This window comes from Euleptes europaea, chromosome 16, assembly GCF_029931775.1.
Source record: "Euleptes europaea isolate rEulEur1 chromosome 16, rEulEur1.hap1, whole genome shotgun sequence".
NCBI classification, from domain to species: Eukaryota; Metazoa; Chordata; class Lepidosauria; order Squamata; family Sphaerodactylidae; genus Euleptes; species Euleptes europaea.
The window spans coordinates 41,839,631-41,862,644 of NC_079327.1; the positions used below are offsets into that span (position 1 = coordinate 41,839,631).

General features: G+C 42.3%; 1 protein-coding gene across 1 annotated transcript in view; it reads left to right on the forward strand.

The window, feature by feature from the left end:
* The first annotated feature begins 2,100 nt into the window (after positions 1-2,100).
* CLCN4 (chloride voltage-gated channel 4) overlaps positions 2,101-23,014 on the forward strand; it is a 38,448-nt gene continuing 17,534 nt past the window's right edge. The window contains exons 1-7 of the mRNA XM_056861927.1: positions 2,101-2,183; positions 10,442-10,593; positions 13,333-13,432; positions 15,385-15,572; positions 21,790-21,912; positions 22,166-22,372; positions 22,467-22,547. Of these exons, the coding sequence (XP_056717905.1) occupies positions 10,450-10,593; positions 13,333-13,432; positions 15,385-15,572; positions 21,790-21,912; positions 22,166-22,372; positions 22,467-22,547 (843 nt within the window). The 5' untranslated portion in view covers positions 2,101-2,183; positions 10,442-10,449. The remainder of the gene's footprint in view (positions 2,184-10,441; positions 10,594-13,332; positions 13,433-15,384; positions 15,573-21,789; positions 21,913-22,165; positions 22,373-22,466; positions 22,548-23,014) is intronic.

The window sequence follows — 23,014 nt, forward strand, 5'->3', positions numbered from 1 at the left end:
CAGGGCTCAACAGAGCTCTCTTTGCACCACGTGCAAGCGTAAACCATCCCAGGACAGGACAGTGAATACGTGGTCTGTGCATACTTTTCATACCCCATCCAATCTTCTCTGTGGAGTATGAAGAACTTTTAGCATTCAGAGAGGGTGGAATTTATAGGCCATCTCTCACCGAGACTCATGGATTTCTCTCACACACACTCATCTATTAAAAAAACAATGCAACCATCATAAAAAACTTGTAAACGTATCCTCCTGAAGCATTATATTACAATCTTATTTCCTTCCTATAAATGCTCTCCCGAACAATTTTGTTTTACACATTCTGAAGAATAATAGAAGTGTGGGAGCCTTCCTGACCTCCTCAGGCAGGCTATTCCACAAGATGGGAGCCACAACAGAAAATCTTTGGGAACAGGAATCTGCTGGTCTTATTCCTTTGCAGGATGGCACCTTCAGATGATTAGGTGAGTGAAGCCATCATGGAAGAGCATTTGGCAGAACATGTGGGACCAAAGCCACAAAGGGCTTTGTAGTGGATAACCAGTATCTTGAACGAGGTAATAGATTGGATTGACTATAGAATAGGTATACTCCATCTAGCTCCCAATGGTTACTAAGCTACAGTGTTCTGCATCCACTAGAGTTTCGGAGTTGATGTCAAGATTAGACCCATGTAGACTGCATTACAATAATTTAACCTTGTGGTTACTGTGACATGGGCCCACTTCGTAAGAACAGCCAAGTGATGGTAGGAAGCTATCTTCTGGGTTAAATGAAGATGGAAGAAAGCCTTTTTTGCAGCAGCATTAACTTGCTTCAGCAATAATACTGTGTTGAGTATAACCCCTAGGTTCTTAACTGACTCAATAGGGAAATAATGCAGATATATAATTGTTTACAGTGCTTACAGCTCATTCCTAAGCTTTCGGCGGCCAGGGACATCGTGGCCGATGCGCTGCTGCGGCACCTCCAAAGCCATTCACTGGCTGTTGAAAGTCTTAAAAAGCCTTTTAATTATTTTTTCTTTGCAGAAAATGGGGCATTTCCCCCATTGAAAACAGCGGGGCTGCGCCAGGAAAAACCTGGCATAGCAATGCTATTGTGGGAGGGGGCATTCCCAGCCTGAAATGGGTCAGGAAGCTGCCTACCTGCAGTTCCACCCCCGGGACACCCCAGGAACGCCCACCAGGATGCCGGCGCGGGGAATTGCGCCGTTGGGACACTGGCGGGAAGCATAGCTGGTGTCCCGGGGCTGTGCTGCTGAGCCAGTGAAGGGAGGCTGGCATGCGCATGGGCCAACACCGGCATCCCTGCCTCTCTCTCAGCAGTGCAAGTGGCCTGGGCACCAGTGCAAGCGGCCTGGCCGCCGCCGCGGTCACTTGTACACCTCCTGAGCTCTTTTGGCCCCAGAGCTCAGGAATGGGCTGTTAGTGTCAAGCTAGGATTTCAGAGACCCTGAAATGAATGCCCAAGTTTGGAAGTTTGATGGGTGACCATGGGACAGTCACTCTCAACCTAACTTACCTCATAGGGTTGTTGCGAGGAAAGAATGGAGGACAGCTGCATTGGGTCTTCATGGAGGAGAAAAGGGGGGGTATAAGAATGTGACAGTGGTGGAAGGAAGATATTCTTCTGATGCTGCTGGTTCCATGTGCAGAAGAATTGGACCCTTGTCATAAATTTCTGTGATTAATAAAGGTTTCCTGGAATTTTAAAAAAAATCTTACTATCGTGTAATCCAGTTTTGTATGTGTGTGTATAAAACTGGCCAATCTACAGCAGAACCTGGAATAAAAATAGTTCCATAAATGTATGAACATTTCGCCTTCCATAGATAAAAATGGCTATTAAAAGAAACAGTATTTTTTTTAAATGCAGTAATGTGTTATTCATGCAATTGACAACATAATATGTAAAAAAAAAAACCCAACCTAAACAAAGAAACACACACAGCACTGTGGATGGCAAAGGTGCGACGAAGCGTGAACGGCCTTTGATTAAGTCTGCGGGATCGTGAGCCAGGTGCTGCCTGTCGCTCATCAGATCTCCATAATGAGAACATGCAGTCATGTGACCGTGACGGCCTCCTCCTCCATATGACATCATTGCCTCTACAGCCATACCAGGGAAGAAAGGATGCTGTCAGGATCTTCGGGGCCGAATTAAATGATGTTGCACTGCAGGTAAGAGGAACGCAGGCCCTGCAGCATGATTTGCTAGGCTTTTGCCGGTGCATTTATTTCGAAATCGACCTCTGCTGAGCAGGCTTTCTCTCTGGAAACACAGCAGTACGGGATGTGTGGGGATTAAAGGCTTGCAGGTGCAGCGGCTGTTTGCTGGCTTTCCCAGTCTTCCGGCTGGCATATTCAAGAACGATGCTGCCAGAAAAGGAAGGCAGTGCATTGTCAGCGGGCTGTGATCAGAGCTTTCTAGCAAGCAACCGTTGGAATTTCCAGCCGTGTTTGCCCACAGGGGAATTATCGTCTTCTCAGGCTGACATTTAATCTTTTTAAGTGGGTCTGGCCTGACGCTAGTCATTAGAGAGAATCTCTCGCTCCCTCTAAAATGTTTTCAGGGAAAACCAGGCTAGCGAATTGTGTGCATAATTAATTGGTGGTGTGGACATTTTGCTTTTATTTGGGGCAATTTTAGCACCCGGTGGAAGTGTACCAAAGAAATTTCTTGGGGGAAGAGCAAACCTTTTTGAATCGAAAGGCTCGCTTCCCATACTGACTGTGGAGATCAAAACCAAAATTCTATCTTTTTCATTGAGGCATATGTCAATTTGCGTGGCTGGTTTATGAGAGGTTTTTTTAGCTGGTTAATATGCCGAACATCGTAGTGCATAGAGCTGATTGTTAGAAGTGGTTTGAATACAAAGGAGCATGATGACGTACTGCAATACTAGAACATGATTCAGTTTCCGCTGGTTTTTAAAGGCCCTGGTAAAACCTACTTGCCTGTCGAAGAAGAATGACTCATCTACAGCAGTATAGCAGATAGTAATACACTGAGCTCTCTAATTCTGCATGTACTTTTGTGACTGAAGACACTGAAATACTGTCATGAAAGTGAGCCATGAGACTTAATGCTGTCTTATACTGAAAACATGTCCTATTGGCAAAAAATACTGTTGTCTATGTCATACTAAGAATAATCCCAACATAAAGAGAGGAAACGGACAACGTAGTGATCCTCCTCATGGATGACATTTGCTCGGGTATGGGCTTTAGGCAAGACAGCCATAACAAATCCTTCTGATTGTCCACTCTTGTACTCCACCTGGATGCTGTCTTGACATGTATTTCCGGAGAGACAGTAAGTATACACAAGTGGACATACCTGTTCTGGACCAGAATACTCTGGAACTTATTTAAACGATGTCTTAATTCAGTCTCCATGTCCAGTTCTGCTTGGCCCATAGTGGCTGCTCCTTTCCCCATTCAATGGTAAAGAAATAAATTCTTATGGCCAATTCACACCAAAAAAAGCAGCACTTGTATTGAAATGATCATGAAAATCACTCTGAAGAATGGCTGCAAGTATTTCATGGTAATTGTTTGCACGTGGAACGTTCATTAATGACCATATCGAATTGTGAAAACAAATACATCAGATATGCAAAAGCAAAAATTAATACCATCAGTCCTCAGATACATTGTGTGTGTATGTGTGTGTATAGAAGCTCCTCCTATATGCTACAATTTCCTGCGTTACCTGTTCCTTCCCTTAATGCAGTCCACATAATTTTAAAAGCCATTTGTTGTTTCCTAGCTACTTGGTATTAGTGCCCTCCCTCCAGTTTCAGACTACATCTGAATTTTCTTCTGGATCACCTATTTCTGAGCAATCTATTGATTCTTTGCTCTGGATGACAGTAATAATATACAATTAAATGGACTCATGGTACTAAGTATGCATGTCAAAGACTGATATTTTTGCATGAAAAAGGATGCCTGTCTGGTCCTGCTGCTATAGTTATTGTGAGCTATAAATATAAGAGTGCTCTTCCCCCTACCCAAATGCTATCTTTGTATCCTGGATATATCCAAGAGCTGGCCTTCAGACTTGGTGAACCTCTTCTCCCTTCGACAATTGACTTGAAATTCTTGTGTAAGCTGTTTTATAGATCATTGCCTCAAAAATGTTGCTGTTATTCACTCATACTCAAACCGTATGCCAGCACAGTACCAACCTGTCCTGTTGGCAGGTGTGGCTTGGAGTATTTGGCTATGTGGAGCAAATAATGTATGTCCATGCAGAGGTCTGTTCTTACAACGGTTTGGCGTTCCAAGGCAGCCAGTGTTACAGCAAGTTTTTAGGTTAGGTCTTCTAACTCTAACCAGTTTTCAGGTAATTGAACCCTGGCTAGGCACGATCTACTAGATTTGTCCAAGCTTCCAGCACAGCTTTCATCCTAGAAAACATTATGCTCGAGTAAAGATTAACAAACAGTTTCTTAGTTTTAAAAAGAATGGCAATATGCCAGAGCTGAAAGGAAAAGCAGCATTCTAGCCTAGGAACCCTGAGGCTGTCACCAGCGCTAAGAGAAAGGTAGGAGAAAGTCATGAGAGAGACTTGCCAAACCTGTTGAAATTGCTGGTTAGAAGAAGGAGCAGATTCATAGATGTGCTACAGACAGGACTATGGATCCTTATTCTTGCAGATCTTTGTAACTTTGTTGGGTAAATTCACTTTCGAAGTTAGGCTCTTTTTATGAAGCTCTTAACCCAGTTGCTTTGTCACACATAATATTTTACCAGCCTGTGTTGAACATGTCCAGATGTTGATTTTTACTTGATTTGTCCTGATTTCATGCTGTATTGTCAGTGGTAGCAGCTGCCTTTGATGTGATGCTAGCGACTAGTCCCAGACCTTTGACACGAATGTGGCGGCTGTCAAAAACTAATAAAGAGGGATATACTGTTTTCCTGGAAAAGGGCTCTTTTTGCTGCTTAGGGATGCCAGGTCCCTCTTCGCCACCGGCAGGAGGTTTTTGGGGAGGGACCTGAGGGCGGTGGGGTTTGGGAAGGGAAGGGACTTTAATGCCATAGAGTCCAGGAAGAGTGAAAGGAACTCCAAAAAGGCGAGGTTAGAAGAGGAAATGAGGCCTAGGAGCAGATAAAGGGTTTCATTTCAATATTTTTTTGCCTAGAATGACAAAATTTTCTGGTAGGAACAGTAGAAGAAGATGACATTGGTTTTTATATGCCAACTTTCTCTACCGCTTAAGGGAGAATCAAACCTGCTTACAATCACCTTCCCTTCCCCTCCCCACAACAGACACCCTACGAGGTAGGTGAGGCTGAGAGAGCTCTAAGAGAGCTGTGTCTAGCCTAGGTCACCCAGCTGGCTTCATATGTAGGAGCGGGGAAACCAATCCGGCTCACCAGATTAGCCTCCACCACTTCAAACCACCACTCTTAACCACCACACCACTCTGGCTATTATCAAAATGCTTATTTTTTAATAGAATCTGGAAAACTTGGCTGTACGTGCAAATGGTTGACATTCCAACTGACCAACTGTTCGTCCGGTTTGTCATTGGTTAATCTGGTTTCAGCGGCTCTGTGATGTCAGGTCTAGACTACAAATGCTTCAGAATGAGGTAGCAAAATCAGCTGAACCACTTCAGATTGCGGGCAGGGAGAGTCACATCATTAGTGCTCTCCAATGCAAACACTCTGGAAATTAAAACACACACACACACACACACTTATCATGGAAAACCTAGTGCTTCACCTGTATTTATTATGGGCAGCTATGAAATATTCAAATTTCAAATACCTTTATTGGCATAGTACAGTCTGCAGTACATAAAAGAATAAAAGTTCGAGTAAAATAAAATTAAAATAAATCATTCCTTAATGTTGTGATTCTACTGCCGACTAGATTCCCATCGGTTGACTCCTCCTATCGTCTAAAATTTTGCCACGTTTTTGGTTATCTCAGGATCCTTATCAGCTACTATGAAATATGTAAGCCCCTGCCTGCAGTCTGAAGTGGTACAGTTGGAAGTGTCCATTCTACTATCTCTGCATTCTGTTTACCTCTGCCACCACATTCTGCTGCATGCGCAGACTTGGCTTCAGACGGATGTCTTTTCTAGTCTCCAGATTTTTGTAAAAGAAAACTTAAAATACCAGTAATTCAAACTGGTGTGTATTCTACTAATCTATACTATATTAATCTATCTATATAATCTTTAAGGCTCCTTGTTATAGTAATTCAAGCTGGTGTGTGTTCTACTAATCTATACTATATTGTTCTAATCTATCTATCTATTCTTGTTGACAAATATTCTTGTTGACAAATTGCAAAAATGTGATCTTGATCCTATTACTGTTAGGTGGATCTGTAACTGGTTGACAGATTGCAACCAAAGAGTGCTTGTTAATGGTTCTTCATCCACTTGGAGAGGAGTGATTAGTGGAGTTCCTCAGGGATCTGTCCTGGGCCCTGTGTTGTTCAACATCTTTATAAATGATTTGGATGAAGGAATAGAGGGGATGCTTATTAAATTTGCAGATGACACTAAACTGGGAGGGGTAGCAAATATGGTAGAAGACAGAGCCAGGTTACAGGATGATCTTGACAGGCTGGAGAATTGGGCTAAAACTAATAAAATGCATTTCAACAGAGAAATGTAAAGTTCTGCGTTTAGGTAGGAAAAATCAAATGCATAATTATAGAATGGGGAGACTTGTCTTAGCAGTAGTGTATGCAAAAATGATCTAGGGGTCTTAGTAGATTGCCCACCAATCCAATTGCCCACCAATCCAAGCAACCTGGCAACCCTACTCGTGAGGGAAATGCCAACTCAAAATCAGCTTCCAGAAAAAGATTGGGATAAAAGTAGTTTCAAAAGAAACAGAAAAAAACGGGGGAGTGACCAAAAAATGAAGTGAAAACTAAAGGCGCACGTGTGTGGAAGTCAGGGGAAAAACTAAAACAGTATGGGGCCAGAACCAGTGGAAAAAAACCATGCAGAAAAGCCCGTAGAGAAACTGTACAGTTGGAAGGGAAGTTAAAACCCATCCCTTCCTAAAGCTAGGCTAGCGCTATTCACATTACACAGAATACACGTACCATCTATGTACATTGTACGCTTGATTTTCTTTATGCGTGTGTTAAGCAATTCTCATGTTACATTCAATGTATATAGAGTTGAACATGTGATTGCAACCCCACATTTACCCAGGTTTCATTTGTAAAGTGAATGTGCGTTGGTTCTTTCTTACTAACAGATGTATGCACAAGGACATACATGCATTTACTGCACCATGCGAAGAAGGCTTGGTAAGTGGAGGAGACAACGGTTAACTCCCCTTGCCTGTGTTTAAAACACAGCCTAATTCCTGTTTACTTCCCAGGAAAGAAGGAAAAATCTCACCGCAATGTTGCCCTGCCTTCCCCTGGTTGCTGTGCACATAAGAATGGCATGTGTCTATAAAACAGGGACACTTCCTCCCGTTTGCTTGCAACTTGGGAATTAGGATACCTTTAGTAAGGAGTAGTGGTAGGTTACCTAATTGGCCTGGGGGGGCGGGGAGATTCCAGTAAGAAATGTGTTTGCCATTCAAACCCCTTAAACCAAAGGGTCACAACTTTAATAAAGAGAAGAAATAAAACGAATTAAAGAACCAAAAATAACAGAATAATTTTTTGTGTATATCTTTCTAGTCCCGTTTGAATGGTCCTAATGCTTGAATCTTTCGAAATTCTGTGCTGCTGGGGGTCTTAAGAGTTTGTGTGAATGTGACTGAATACCGCAAACCATATCTTGGGATATTATTGTCCTAATGCGGCAGCAAAAAACTTGTCAGTGCAATCTTGGAGATTATTAATTGTTTAACTGCAAAATGATTTGTCAGTAATTCTGTGGCTGCAGTCAGCACTATGAAAGGAAGAACTGGATTAGTGCCATACCAATGAAACCTTATTTATTAAATAAAAGCGGCCAGCAGGAATTTGATGACAATACATATGAGAGCTGAACACAAGACATTCTTTATTAGATGGGGTTCTCAGTTGTCTTCTTCCTGCTCTCCGAGAGTCCCATGAATTACAGCTGGAAGTTGTAGGGACCCTGCTCTTAGCTGCTCCTGGATCCAGACATAATGGTGGGGAGGCTTATATATGAGGCAAGTAGACATGCAGTATGGCCCATATGTAGGTTACCAAGTCCATCTTCGCCACTGGCGGGAGGTTTTTGGGGGTGGGGCCTGAGGAGGGTGGGGTTTAGGGAAGGGAGGGACTTCAATGCCATAGAGTCCAATTGCCAAAGCGGCCATTTTCTCCAGGTGAACTGATCTCTATTGGCTGGAGATCAGTTGTAATAGCTGGAGATCTCCAGCTAGTACCTGGAGGTTGGCAACCCTACCCATAGGGATTATGTTATTGGCTACTTATTGCTCTTCAATAGCCTAATAATTGGCAGTTCCTAGGTGAAGGAAGGGGGACTCTGAGGGCCAAACTACATTTACCAGTTGCATAAATTCACCATGGGAGACTAGCAACCATGCTGCAGCTCTGAGTGCCTGGTGGCAACTCCATTTAGAAACACAGCAGAGGCTTAATTCTGATTGGGACTATGACTCAGGGGGAAGGTAGGAACCCCTTCTTTGGTCAGAATTAGGCCCCTGTATTAAGGCACAGTTTAAATTCAGATATCCCATACATTTTGAATTGGGGTAGGGATTTTACCTGTTTTCCACCCCCTGGGATAAAACCCTAATATTTTGGGGGAAATTGAAATACATGCAATACTTTCTCCTCAAATCTAAACTTATATTTACAGCTTACAAAAACAAGGAACATTATTCATAATTATTTGCATATGAAAATGTACTATCCGGTGTATTTATGAAATTGAAAAGTATAAATCCCTTAATTTTGTTCAAACATAATTGCAGGTACAAACAATTGTTGCAAATTGCGACACCCTGACCTACCTGAGCACATATATTTTTGTTTTTATCATCAGAAAAGTAGGAAGAATCAAAGTTGAATAAAATAAGGTTTATTATTTGGACCTGGAAACATTCTTCATACTATCATAGTGTTAAGGACTATCCACAGGTTTGGATATTGAATTAAGCTTAACTTTAACAACACTGACCTCTTCAGTAGTGTATTAGCATTCATATCTTAAGTCATATTGTGCACAAAATTAATTCCATCTAAGCAATAAACATATACTTGAAAATGTATTGTATAGATGTATAGTACACACAGGAATCATATACATAAAATCTTCATACTATACTATTCTTAGAAAAGATTTTTACTGAGTAAAAGATTTTACTGAGTATTTACTTATTTCCCACATTTCTAAAGTGAAAATATTTCAGAGGACCTTCTTCAATTTCCCCCCAAATTCTAATGTTTAAATGTTTTAAATGAAGAAACCTTAAACATTCAGGGAAGAGGCCTGCAATATTACAGAGTCCCCATGTCAGTATCCCTGTACATTGACAATTTCAAACTCCCGTGTCTCCATACAAATCAAAGAGTGGGTTTCATCAATCAGTATCTCAGTCTTGCAAATCACTTATCACTTGAGTGGTATACTTGATGACCAGTAATGTTCTTGCACCAAATTCATGTGCCTGTATGAAAAAAAAAAGCCTACTTATCAGTTTCTAGTTTACAGAAGAGATGGGGAAATCTTCCATAAGGTCACCACTCATACTGCTTGCTTAAGCAGTTATTTGTGGCTTGATTTATTACTGGACCAGGCCAGATAATGCTCGTCTAGGAAACGGTGTTCAAAAGCACAATCCAGGATCCAAAGAGTCAGCTTAGATGCTAGTGCTCAGAATGTTTTTCTTTGAATGGCAGACCCCCACGCTATTTCACAAACTGCTTATTAAATGCCCCTCTTGTTTATGCCATGCACCATTAGAGGAACACAATCCCAAACCTCCTTAGATTCACAGAATTTGGGGGTTCTTTGGATCCAGGTTAGCTATTTTAAAATGTATTTATAGAAAAAAAACCTTGTAATGTATAATTCCATAAGCACTATCATATGTTATGGGGGGGAGTCACTTTTTCAATTAATTGGGAAAGAAAATGAGTAATTTAAAAATATCACAAGAAACATGGATGGTTCACTGCAGTCTAACCAAAAGCTAAATCCAACCAACAGATTTCTCTGATGTTTTCTAACAAACTTAAATTGATTGTACATCAAGTGATTCTTGGGCTAGAGATTTGAATTGTGCACTGGAATATAAACTGGACTAATTGAATCTCCTTAAGAATATACAAGGTTAGACTAATTTATTAGTATCCCATCTGGAATCTCTGGCTTGGTAGATGCCTGGAATTGCAAAAAGCCAGTGATTATTCTGTGCACCCTTCTTGCTTGATAGACAGGAAGAAATTTCTGTATTTGGGATGATGTAAACCAGAACTTTGTTTTACTTCCCTATAGGTACTAATATGGTTAATGCAGGAGACATGAATGGTTCTGGGAATTTGATGGATTTTTTGGATGAACCTTTTCCTGATGTTGGGACGTATGAAGATTTTCATACTATTGATTGGTTAAGGGAAAAATCACGTGACACAGACCGACACAGAAAGGTAAGTGAAACAGGAGCCCCTCAGAGGGCCCATTGAACTGGCCACTGTCAGCTTCCCTCTGCTATCAGTTCTGACCCACAAATGGTTACAATAGTTAAGTGAGAAAGGTAGTTGAAGGAACTGACCATCTACCACCCATGCATGCCTCAACATTCACTCATAGAATGTGTGAATCCTTAAATGTCAAAGGTTTAAATCGGGTGTGGGGAACCTTTTCTCCGCCAAGGGCCATTTGGATATTTATAACATCATTTGCGGGCCATACAAAATTATCAACTTAAAAATTAGCTGACCAAGCCTCAAGCAGGCAGCTGCCCCAGATGACGCCCCCCCCCCCCCCGGTGCAGGCATCCAACTCGTGGCAAACAGGCAGGCATCCAACTAGTGGCACGCTCACCCACCTGGTGGCACAGGATGGTCTGTTGCACCAGCTGGGTGTAGCCATCCAGCCGCATGCCGGAGTTGCTCCTGCTCTGCATGGTCGGGGCCGGAATCTACAGCCGGATCCAGCTACCTCTGCCTGCAGGGATGAAATGAGGACTGTGACAGAGAAGGCGTCAATCTGCAGCAAGAGCTGACAGACCAAGACTGGGTGGAGCCAGAGAGCTGACACTCTGAGCTCTGAGAGACAGAAGGCATTCAAAGCTTGGGATCCAGCCAGAGAAGGCTGTGACAGATTGGGAGATTAGGAACCAGCCTGAGAGGAGGCTGTGAAAGGAGTGTTAAGATTGGAACCAGCCAGAGAAGGCTGTGATAGATTCTGAGCTTGGTAGCGAAACTGAGCAGAAGCCAGACTGTACACTGTGACCCTGAGGGGTTCTGTTAAAGCCGAAGCTATTGAAACACACAACCTGTGGGAGTGACAGGAGTGAGAATCGGGCTAGAGAGGGCCCATTCTCAAGTCACAAAGGGGAATTAGTCTCTGAGGTAGAGCTATTCTGGTAGCAGGGGTGTGTGGAGGATTACAGCCACTAAGGTGGGGTAGTCAGAGAGAACCCGAAGAGGGATTTTGGATATTTCCCCAAACTTCTGGAAGTTCTCTGAGGAGGGAAAGGAACTCAAACTTCCTTTGCTCCTGTGAGCTGGGCTGGGGACAGAGTCTGAAACTGAGTAGCAGTTCTGAGGGACAGAACTAAGCTTGAAACTAAGAACTGAAGGAACTTGAGTGAAGAAAACATCTAAGCTATTTCTCTGAAGTAATCTTGCGTATATAAATCTGACTCTGTGTTTTCCCTCCAATTCTGCCTTTTCCTTGAAAATCAATCTCTGTGAGTTCTGTTCAATGAACATCCCTGTTTTGTCTGTTTAAGTTAAAAAGCCTCTTGTGTCCTATTTCTCTCTGAGGTAAACACTGGTGTGGGACTGGAGGAGAAGGAAAATAATCTCCTCACAAATATACTCAGGCCAACGCTTTTCCCTCAGCGTATACGGTCGGGCTGAGAGAGTGGGATACTGAAGTGGTTGGAAGGGGGGTGCGTCATAAGGACACACTGGCTAAGAACTCGCCCCCCCCCCCGCGCATTCTGGCCCTGCCCCCTTTAACCCCTCCATTGTCGCCACTTCCGCTCCCAGCCCTCTTGTAGTACAGAGGGAATACGGCCATGTTTCTCCATGGCCCGGGTGGGAAAGGGTTAACACAGTTTCTTGGGCGGTCCTAGCAGCTCCATGGCTAACGACTCTTCTGCAAGGGGGGGGGGAAGGTTCCTTTTCTCAGCAAAACAAACTCATATCCGCCTTGAATAGAGGCTATTCCTGTCCGTGGGAGGGGGTGGATCTCCAGTCTTAGATCCTTCTGAGCTAGAGATCTGCCAGGACCCACGAAGGGACAGACCAAATGATTTTGCGGGCCTTAAACGGCCCCCGGGCCTGGGGTTCCCCACCCCTAGTTTAAATGATGGTCAGAAACCTTTTATCCTGCATTATGTTATAGCCTTGTGTGAGTAAATTCTAGAATAATTTTCTGCCTTGATGTCTGTAGTAATATAAAAATGAATGTTGGAGTTCAAAATCAATGATGGCATTGTGGATTTCCATTTTTTTTAAATACATCTGAGCTTCAGGTATTTGGAAATCTCTTTAGCCTGTGTCATCAAGTGGTTAAAGCATTGGATTAGTATTGGGGAGGCCCAGAATCGAGTTCCCACTACCATGGAAACTTGCTGGATGACATTGGGCTGGCCACATGCTAAGCTGCCTCACAGGGTTGTTTTTTGGATAAAATGGAAAAGAGGAAAGTGATGTAAGCCAATTTGAAGAAGAAGAGTTGGTTTTTTATATGCCGACTTTTCTCTACCACTTAGGGAAGAATCAAACCATCTTACAATCACCTTCCCTTCCCCTCAGCACAACAGACACCCTGTGAGGCAGGTGAGGCTGAGAGAGTGTGACTAGCCCAAGGTCACCCAGCTGGCTTCATGTGCAGGAGTGGGGAAACCAACCCAGTTCACCAGATTAGCATCCACTGCTCATGTGGAGGAGTGGGGAATCAAACCAGTTCTCCAGATTACAATCCATTGCTCCAAACCACAGCTTTTAACCACTACACCATGCTGAGTTTCACTGGGGAGAAAAATGGGGTATAAATGAAGTAAGTAAATAAATAAATACCTGTATTCACTGCATGCCTGCATATCCTTGGTTATTATTGTAAGCACATGGAAGTATAACTCACACTTTGTCAGTAGTCAAATTGGCTATTCAAAAGTATATGTTTCAGCTAAATAGCAATCTTTCTTCCAGATTACAAATAAAAGCAAGGAGTCCATATGGGAATTCATCAAAAGTTTACTGGATGCCTGGTCAGGATGGGTTGTGATGCTTCTCATTGGACTACTGGCAGGTATGTTCAAGAAAATCATGTTGACCAGTATAAGAGCTTCTCGCTTGAGACACTATTTTGTTGTTGTTGAGTTTATTGGTGTGATGTGTAACATTTCAAAATGGTTAAGAGATAGATATGATGAGTTTTGTGCTGTGAAGGATATGTGTAAAACCTCATGCTGAGCAGTGACCTTGATAAACATTAACAATTAATATCTATTTCTATGTAAATATGACTGTAAGCAGGTATGATGGGCTTTCTTTGAAATCCATGTGGCCCTTTCTTATTTCAAAGTAACTTAAATAGTTACTGATAAATTGACACTTTATTGCTGCTACTGGGGAATTAAAACATAGTTGGTATTGAATTAGATGGATTGTATGCATCAGTCAACCTGACTTAGGAATGGGCTTTACATCGGTGTACTTTAGAAATAGGCTATTTTCCCTAAAACTGCATGACATAAAAAAGCAGAAATCTCCCCAAAACAGAAATTACATATTTATGAAGCTTCTTGCAATATGTAACATAGAACAAAAATGTTTTTAGTTTATGATATTTTATTTGTAAAGTTGTCACAGCGAATAGCCTATTGTCTATGTATTGGGGGCACTGAGTTACAGAACGTGCATGCTTACTTGGAAATACGTCCTAATGTATTCAGTGGTGCTTATACCCAACTATACATGCACACGATTTCAACCTAAATCTTACAATATCCAAGCTATGAGGAAATGACAAAAATAAGCAAACAAACTGAGGGTCTCTTTTAGCACACAGCTTTAAGTGCAACTGTGTGGGGAGTCATTAATAAGAAGACTGTTGACACCATGGTCTTGGATCCAAATAACTGCAAAGGGAGCTCTGCTCCCAGAATGGATCTTTCCTGCCTTCTTCTTCTTGCTGCAGATATTTGTTCTCTTTGAAAATCATTCCTGCAGGTTAGGAGATGCACAGAAAGAGCATGTTATGTGGTGCTGATTTAAATGGTTTACAATGTATTTTGTAAACCGTTGCACAACTACAGCTTGAAATGCTTACTAAATTGCTGCTTTTGGCTGATCCTAATGAAGATATTATTTCATTGTCGCAATAATTATCTTCTCAGTTGCCAACAGTGACCACTGGGTGTCACTGTTGTGTTGTACAGCTGAAACTGGAAAGACTGTCAGACTATAAGAAAATAAAAAAGGTGGTAAGAATTTTTTTTTAAAAAGATCATGAGGCTGCCTTGGCTTGCCAATCTGTACAAATACATTAAAGAGGCATATACATCCTAGTTTGCACAACTGAAGTAAACTTTGAATCCCTCACTAATATATCAATCAATTGGAGTATTGAATGCAATATATATATTGCTCGTTTGTTTATTAGTAATCCTGAAACTAAACCTGTTTCCAATAGCCCCACCATTGTTTTGACCTCATTGATTTTATTGGCACATGGAACAGTCTAGGCAAGAATATATTTGCTTGTGTCACAAACATGTTCTTGTCTAGACTGGATGTGTTTGCTTGTGAGTGATTAGAGGCTGGGGGGCTGTTGTTTAGAAATTCACAGTAATGGGCCAAGAAAAGCAGATGGTGTTTAAAAAGAAACATTGCACAGTAAAGCAGACCGGAAGGTACGAAAGAAGGCTTCCTATCTTCTCTTTGCCCAGATCCTTTCTGAGCCATTAATATGTATTCTAAGGACAGATACTCTTCTCCTATAACCATGAGACAATTGCATGGCTCGGCAAACTGCTGATGCTTTCAGAGAGAAACAGACTATGTTCTTTGGCCACCACTGGGTGGTGACTTACCATAGAACAGAATATTCCTTGTCCACAGACTGACCCATCTTTACAGGGTGCTTTTGTGAGGACACGTTCTGATTCGATCCCCTTTATTCAAATGTCCGTCGTTTCCCTTAATTGTATATTTCCCATCCTTATGTCAGAGTCTTTTTTTTCTTCTTCTCCCTGCCAGGCACATTAGCTGGAGTTATAGATTTAGCCGTGGACTGGATGACAGATCTGAAGGAAGGTGTCTGTTTAACAGCGTTCTGGTACAGCCATGAGCAGTGCTGCTGGACGTCTAACGAAACCACTTTCGATGACAGGGACAAGTGTCCTCAGTGGCAGAAATGGTCTGAACTCCTAGTTAATCAGTCTGAGGTAGGCACTATTGTGGCTGCAATGTCATTTTCGCATCATTTTGTCTCAACCGACTTCTGCTCTGTTGATAGGTAACAATAAGTTTTCCTTTTTATGTATATATTTGAGCCATCAAGTCACAGCCGACTTATTTTATTTATTTATTTATTTAGTGATTTATAACCCGCCCTCCCCGGCCGAAGCTGGCTCGGAGCGGGTAACATCATATAAAACCATCACCACACCGACAATAAGAATCTAAATTGAAAACATTAAAATCCCAATTAAAACACAAAATTACAAAGTTTCAAATGGCGCCTACCCATACTCGCATTGCTGGTTGTTTGCAGCGGGTTACCCCTCCGTTGACATCAACAATATAACAGGGGCAATAGGGAGGCCAGCAGATGATATTTGCGGCGATCCTCAGCCATAGGCTTGGCGGAATGGCTCTGGGCAAAAAAGCATGGTCGCTTTATCCTCCTTTAATCCCTGTTTTAGCCAGGATCGAATGCACATTAGGTGAAATGCATGCATTCGATCCTGGCTGAATCTTGGCTGAAACAGGGATTAAAGGAGGATAAAGCGACCATGCGTTTTCGCCCTCCGTCTTGCAGGCCCTGCAGAACTCTTTAAGAGCATTCCACCAGGCCGAAAAGGCTCTCATGGAGGACAGCCACGCGTTCTTAGGGCCAGGGACCACCTGTAAGGTTTTCAAGGCAAGAGACGTTCGGAGGTGGTTTGCCATTGCCAGCCTCCTCATCACGAGTTGGGTGTACCTTGAAGGTTGCCCATCCAAATACTAGCCAGGGCCAACCCTGCTTCGCTTCTGTGATCTGACGAAACCAGGCTAGCCTGGGGTTATCTAGGTCAGGGCTCAAAATATATATCCCAACAAAACTCAGAAGGAGTCCAGCAAGTAAGCTTTAGTGTGGCTTGCTGTAAGAGGAGGAAAACATGATACCGTTGTTATTAAAACCAACGTTATTAGCAAGATTACTTAGTTCGAAACAAAACAAACGTTGTAAAGTTTCTGAAATGTAGAGGAAAGCTATTGCCACTAATTTGACCTGTGACTATTGGGTGAGCGCATGTAAAGGTTTTTTCTGGCACCATCATAATTATTACAGATTTACACTGGAGTTCAGGGAGAATAAGATTGTATGAATGGAATAATGGGAAGCTGGACATTGACACTGGGATATTTTTTGTGAGGATGCGCAGGGTCAGAGTTGCATCACCCCATCATGCTGGTACTGGCTTGCTCCTACGTGAGTCTGGGAGGCTTCAGAAATGAGAATGGAGTGGGTTCTCCAGCACCTTGTTCCTCCCCCTGTCTCCCAGCCTCTCCAGTACAGGCTGGGGGAGAGAAGCCAGATGTCTCCTTATCAGCCTTCTTGTAGGCTGTTTTAAAGGGAGTGCCAGGAGCCACACGTGCTCACTGTCCACTGCTGACATCTCGGCAGGGGGAAGGCCCTTGTGATAGGTTGGGAGCTGTCCCAGCTACTGAGGCAGCCCCACCCTGTCTCCACCTCCCTTGGAGCTGGGCTGAACCACACCGAGCATCTATTGAGGTGGCAATGGCCCTTCAGTAGGGGACTTCTCTGTTATTTCTGCCTAAGAAGGCAGCAACATGCCCCTATCTGTCTGTCCCCTGTCTCACTGTCCTGTTTCCACCCCGGACACCTGTCTTCAACTGAACTGAATCCCAAAAAAGGGGTCACTGTTACCTACGTCCCTTTCAGCTTGGTGCTGCAAGTTCAGCGGTGACTAAAATTTTTGTTTTCACAGGAAATCCTCCTGGCTCTTTTATGTTTTACAGAAGCATTTGCATATGATGAAACAGACATCCCCCAGGAATTCTTCCTTTCGGAAATTAAGCTATATCTATTCCATGACTATATTTCCCTTTCACGATGAGGGAGTCCACTAGAGGGAAACAAGTAATCTCAAAAATGATGCAGGGATTTCTTGCTTCATAATAATATTTCTCTGTTGTTTCAAAAACACACACTCTTAACAAGCAACTATTCAGGGCTTTCACAAATTTCTAACAGCAGCAAGTTCTATCTCATAGTGCTGGAAGGTGTTTAATGATTAGTATTATTTATAACCCTGCCCCATATGGAATGCCATTAAGTTAGTAACACCTTTTTCATATGCAGTACAATTTTTTAAAACTAGGACTACATCGAAAGTTCTCCAGTTTTAATTTCATTGTTGAAGCTAGTATGCTCCATGCACGTGTGGGTGTTTCCCAAACTCTCCATGTTGACCTCGTTTGGTCCTTTATCAGTTTATTTATTTATTTATTACATTTCTAGCCTGCCCTCCCCGTCCAAGGCCAGGCTCAGTTGTTACTTCTGTGCCTTGGGTTTCGTCACAAGTGGGTCATTCCAGAGAATGGTAATCCTAGCCAATCAAAGGGCGAAAATGCATGGTCGCTTTATCCTCCTTTAATCCCTGTTTTAGCCAGGATCGAATGCACATTAGGCGAAATGCATGGGTTCGATCCTAGATGAATCCTGGCTGAAACAGGGATTAAAGGAGGATAAAGCGACCGTGTGTTTTCGCCCAAAGATTTCATAGAGACATGATGATATCACACAGCTAATCAACAAATCACATTTGGCTTCTTGATGATGCCACAGAATCATTAAGAGTGAGGATAATATGTCCTTGATCATCATTGCCCTCACTCTGAATGAGTGAACACGTTTACTGCAATTTCCACCCTGCCACCCCAATCATTGCCAGAAAGCTAGAGCAAAAGTGTCCTGTGTCCTTAGCATTTTCTTTCCTATTGCTACCATCCAATTGTTTCATCCTTTGCTGAGATTTGTAGAAAATTCTTAGCACTAAGAATGAATAAGTCTCAGAGCCTCTTTTGTAGACAATACTTAGAAGTCATTGTTTTAGATGTAATTTGTCCAGAATCTTCTTTTTCTGTGTCTGATCAGTTCTGCTTGTCATAGCTGATGGAATTTGGCAATGTGGAGACATGGATATAGATGGATATTTTTTGCAACACAACTTTTCCCTGTGGTTTTGAACCTTTTAGTAACTCAGAGCTCCTTATCACACAGGACTTATGCATTCTGACACATGTCAAAATTGTTTTAATTACCATCATTTCTGTGAAAGGACATTAAAGCAGATGCTTGATATGAAAACCTTGAAGCAAGTCAGATATCCCCCAGACCATCTTTTCCTTCTGTATTCCATTCTTCATGAAGATAATATTCCCAGTACAGAACAGACTCTAAAGAGTCATTTTGCATGACCAGCATTTGCTCAAGATCAGCCTGACTCTTTGACACTGCAAGACCAGACTTGAACCAGATCATATAGCAACACTGTACTTATATGAGAAAATCTCACCCACACTTCTGCAAATCCAGTTACAGTTTTGCCACAATTTTGTCCTGCTTTTGGGGAATACCCAGCCAGTATGCATGTACATGCAGGGTGTACATGCATTCATCATAACCTATGAACAATGACTCCTGTGTGCTCTGCAACACTGGGAATCAATTTTCATAGAGTCATATGGAATTGTGTGTGTGTGTGGGGGGAGGAGAATGTGGAAAAGGTCTGTGACCATCAATGTCTTCCACTGATGTATTACAGGATCCATCCCACTGTCTCAGACTAAACTACCTTACAGAAATTTGGTAAGGCTAAAATGCTGCTTGAGCTCTTTGGAGGAACAGTGGGACAAAGCTATAATAAGTAAATGCCCATGGTGCAATTTAAGTACTTTTTAGTACCTGGGCTATTTTGAAACTGAGATCTGTGCCTTTGCTGTAAGCATCATCCTTCTTTGGACTGTTTAGGTAACATAGTAAAATGGAAGTAAAGGCAAAATTGTAAAGAAAAGACACTCTGAAATGTGGTGAAACTGATCTGAACATGTTTGCTGCATTTCAAGCCATTTGCTTTCAAGACAGAGAATGTATGTTCAAACCACTTTCATAGCACTTAAAATGTATATCTGTCTTCAGTCGGTGGGACACCTGCTTTTCCCTCTAATTGCATCTTTTCAGTTTCTCTATTCAAATTTCAAGGGAAAATAAGAGAGTCAAATACAGCACAACTTTAACTTTACAGGGCAAACAGGTCTTCTACCAGAAAGTTTTGAGAACCAAATTTATATGTGCTGCCAGCCCCGTTTTCCTTTCTGAAGTTATTTCCATTTCACACTGGGCCATGGATCGTAAACAAAGACCATCCTGTAAAGGAGTAATGATTATTGCCATAGCTGGCTCTTATTTAAAGCACTATGAGAAGACATGCATTGGGAAATTAAATTAATGTTCTTCAGCTGTAGCAATAAGAATGCACTATTCTAGTCAAGAGATCAGTATGTCAACAATGGAGATGCCATTCATCTTTTCTTTTGCTGGGAATAGCAAATCCAGCTGTCAAAATGATGGACAGAAGAGTTATCCAATCAATTATCATTCTGTACAAATAGGTAAAAAATAAGGATTGGACAGAAAAGGAACTATGACTGCTGAGGTCATCCCTGTTTACTTTCCAGCATGAAACTATGGGTGTGTTGGGCTGTTAATTCGCAACAGATTTATGGCAACCCCACAGGGTTTTCATGGCAAGAGACAGTCAGACATGGTTTTCCATTGCCTGCATTTACATAGCAACCCTGGACTTCCTTGGTGGTCACACATACAGGTGCTAAACAGGGCTGACCCTGCTTAGCTTCCATGACCTGATGAGATTGGGTTAATCTGGGCCATCCAGCTCAGGAAAAAGTTAAAGACATCCACAGCAAAATAAAGCAGGCACCTTAAAGACTAACAACATTTACTCCTACATAAACTTTTGTGAGTCAGAGCTAACTTCATCAGATGCCTTTCTGACTCACGAAAGTTTACGCTGGAATACATTTTGTTAAAGGTGCCACTGGACTCCTGTTTTTATTTTGCTGCTACAGATTAAGATGGCTGACTATCTGGAAAACATGTTTGAAGAGCAGTGTCTGATACAAGATTTATCTGACCTGCACTTTCATCTGTGTCCAGAAATGTGTTAGGGAACACAACTAGGTGTGATGGCAACCTAGATCCTGTCCTCGTGGCACATCTTTCACAGGTAGAATGGAAGAATTAATTCCTTTCCTTAAGCAATGGTTTTCCAGTATGCTAAATGCTTTTCTCTGGTGGTGGTGGAACGTGCCATCAAGTTATATCCAACTTATGGTGACACTGTATGGTTTTCAAGGCAAGAAACGAACAGAGGTAGGTTGCCATTGTCTCTGAGAAGTGACCCTGGACTTCCTTGGTGGTCTCCCATCCAAGTACTAACCAGGGCTGACCCTGCTTAGCTTCTGAGATCTGATGAGATCAGGCTAGCCTGGGCTATGCAGGTCAGGGGCACCCTGGACTCTAGTTAGGGTTGCCAGGTTCCCCCTGGCCACCAGCGGAGGATGAGTTGTAGGGTTGCCAGATCCAGGTTAGTAAACTCCTGGAGATTTGGGAATGGGGCCTGGGGGTGACAGGCACCTCAGTGGGGTACAATGCCATAGAGTCTACCCTCCAAAGCCTCCATTTTCTCCAGAAGAACTGATCTCTGCAGTCTGGAGAAGAGCTGTAATTCTGGAGGATCCCCAGGTCCCACCTGGAGGCTGGCATCCCTAACTCTAGTTGGGATTAATTCTGGTCCCTGGGCCTTACCTGGAGAAAGAAGAGCTTTAAAAACTTCTTTTGATAGGGAGAAGTGCAGGTGGGGAAAATTTCAATGTGTCCCTCTTGCCTGCTAATGTTGCACTTTCAGCCACCTGCTTTATGGTGATTTGTCAACAGGCTGCTCTGCTCACGCGTTGGTTATCTCACAGGCAACTAGCAAAAAATGAGAACAGTTAATGAGCATTTACTAAATGTTGTGTCTGCCTCCCCTCCCCAGTGCTTCAATGTATGCTTGAAGCTGTGTTAGATATGTATTTGTGATTATCGTGTGTCATGCTTATAGTCTGGTACCTATTTTTGTTAGATTTTTTTTTTGTATGCTTGAATTGCATTACTGAAGATAACATATAGGAGACAGATACATCATTGAAGCAGAAACCAAGTCGTGCATGCACTACTGCAGTAGCCTTGTCATTAAGACCAATTATGAGAAATTCCCCACATCATCCCTCATTTACTTAGCAAGTGGCAGAAACGTGACACTTCTTGTATTTGTCTAATGGTAGTTTTTTTTCCCCTTATTATTTTTCTAGGGTGCAAGCGCTTACATTCTAAATTATTTCCTTTACATTTCGTGGGCTTTATTGTTTGCTTTCCTGGCTGTCTCCCTTGTCAGAGTATTTGCTCCCTACGCCTGCGGTTCTGGGATTCCAGAGGTAAGTTTTTCTTTCTGGCTTGACAACTAGTTGAAAAGAAGGGGGGGTGGGATTCTTGCAACATTTCTGGCAAATCCATACCAAAGGTTTTTAAACAGGCTGCGTGCTAAAAGAAGAGGCGTTATTAATGGGGTCTTGTATGTTTTAGAGACTTGAGGTTCACAAGCTTTTAAAGAAATATCCGACCTCTTCATAATTCACATCTGTTTCACAAAATCAGAGCTGCCAACGTGTTGTTCTTCCTGCCTTCCAGATAAAGACCATCTTGAGCGGTTTCATTATTAGGGGTTACCTGGGCAAATGGACCCTCTTAATCAAAACGGTCACTTTGGTTCTGGTGGTGTCTTCAGGTCTCAGCCTTGGCAAAGAAGGGCCTCTAGTACACGTGGCTTGCTGTTGTGGCAACTTTTTCAGCAGCCTCTTCTCGAAGTACAGCAAGAACGAAGGAAAGAGAAGAGAGGTAAAGTGGATTGCACTGTTTTCTTGTCTCACCTCATAAGATGTCTACATGTTTTCCAGACACTCTGACTTCTGTGTCAATATTTCCATGCTAGGTACTTTCAGCAGCCGCCGCCGCCGGAGTCTCTGTGGCCTTTGGAGCACCAATTGGTGGTGTACTTTTTAGCCTAGAGGAGGTAAGAACTGACCAGGTTTAGGAATACCAGCAAACTGTATGTCTTTTCTGAAGATATTTTGTACAAGGCCTAGATTATGACTCAGCTGAAAACTCTGATGTGTCCTATTACAGTTATTTAAAGATGCCTTGTATGGTACACTCAATAGGAATTCTGTTTTGGGGACTTTAAATATTTGCAAACATTTAGTGAAGAGACTAGGATAGAGTTAGTGGCTAAAGGTCAGATTGCTGTCATTCTGGTCCTATTCTACTACTTATTAGATGTCTCATCCAATTGATTAAATTGATTTACACTGTTTAATTCACCTTGGATCTCAGGGAGAAAACTGGACTATAAATAAAGTAAATAAAATAATAGTATAAAATAAAATAAATGCCAGAGATCATTATCCTTTGAAGGGGAAATTACAGTTATGCATGGCCTTGATATAGGTCAGGGCCAGGAAAAGGTGTTTCTCTCTTCTA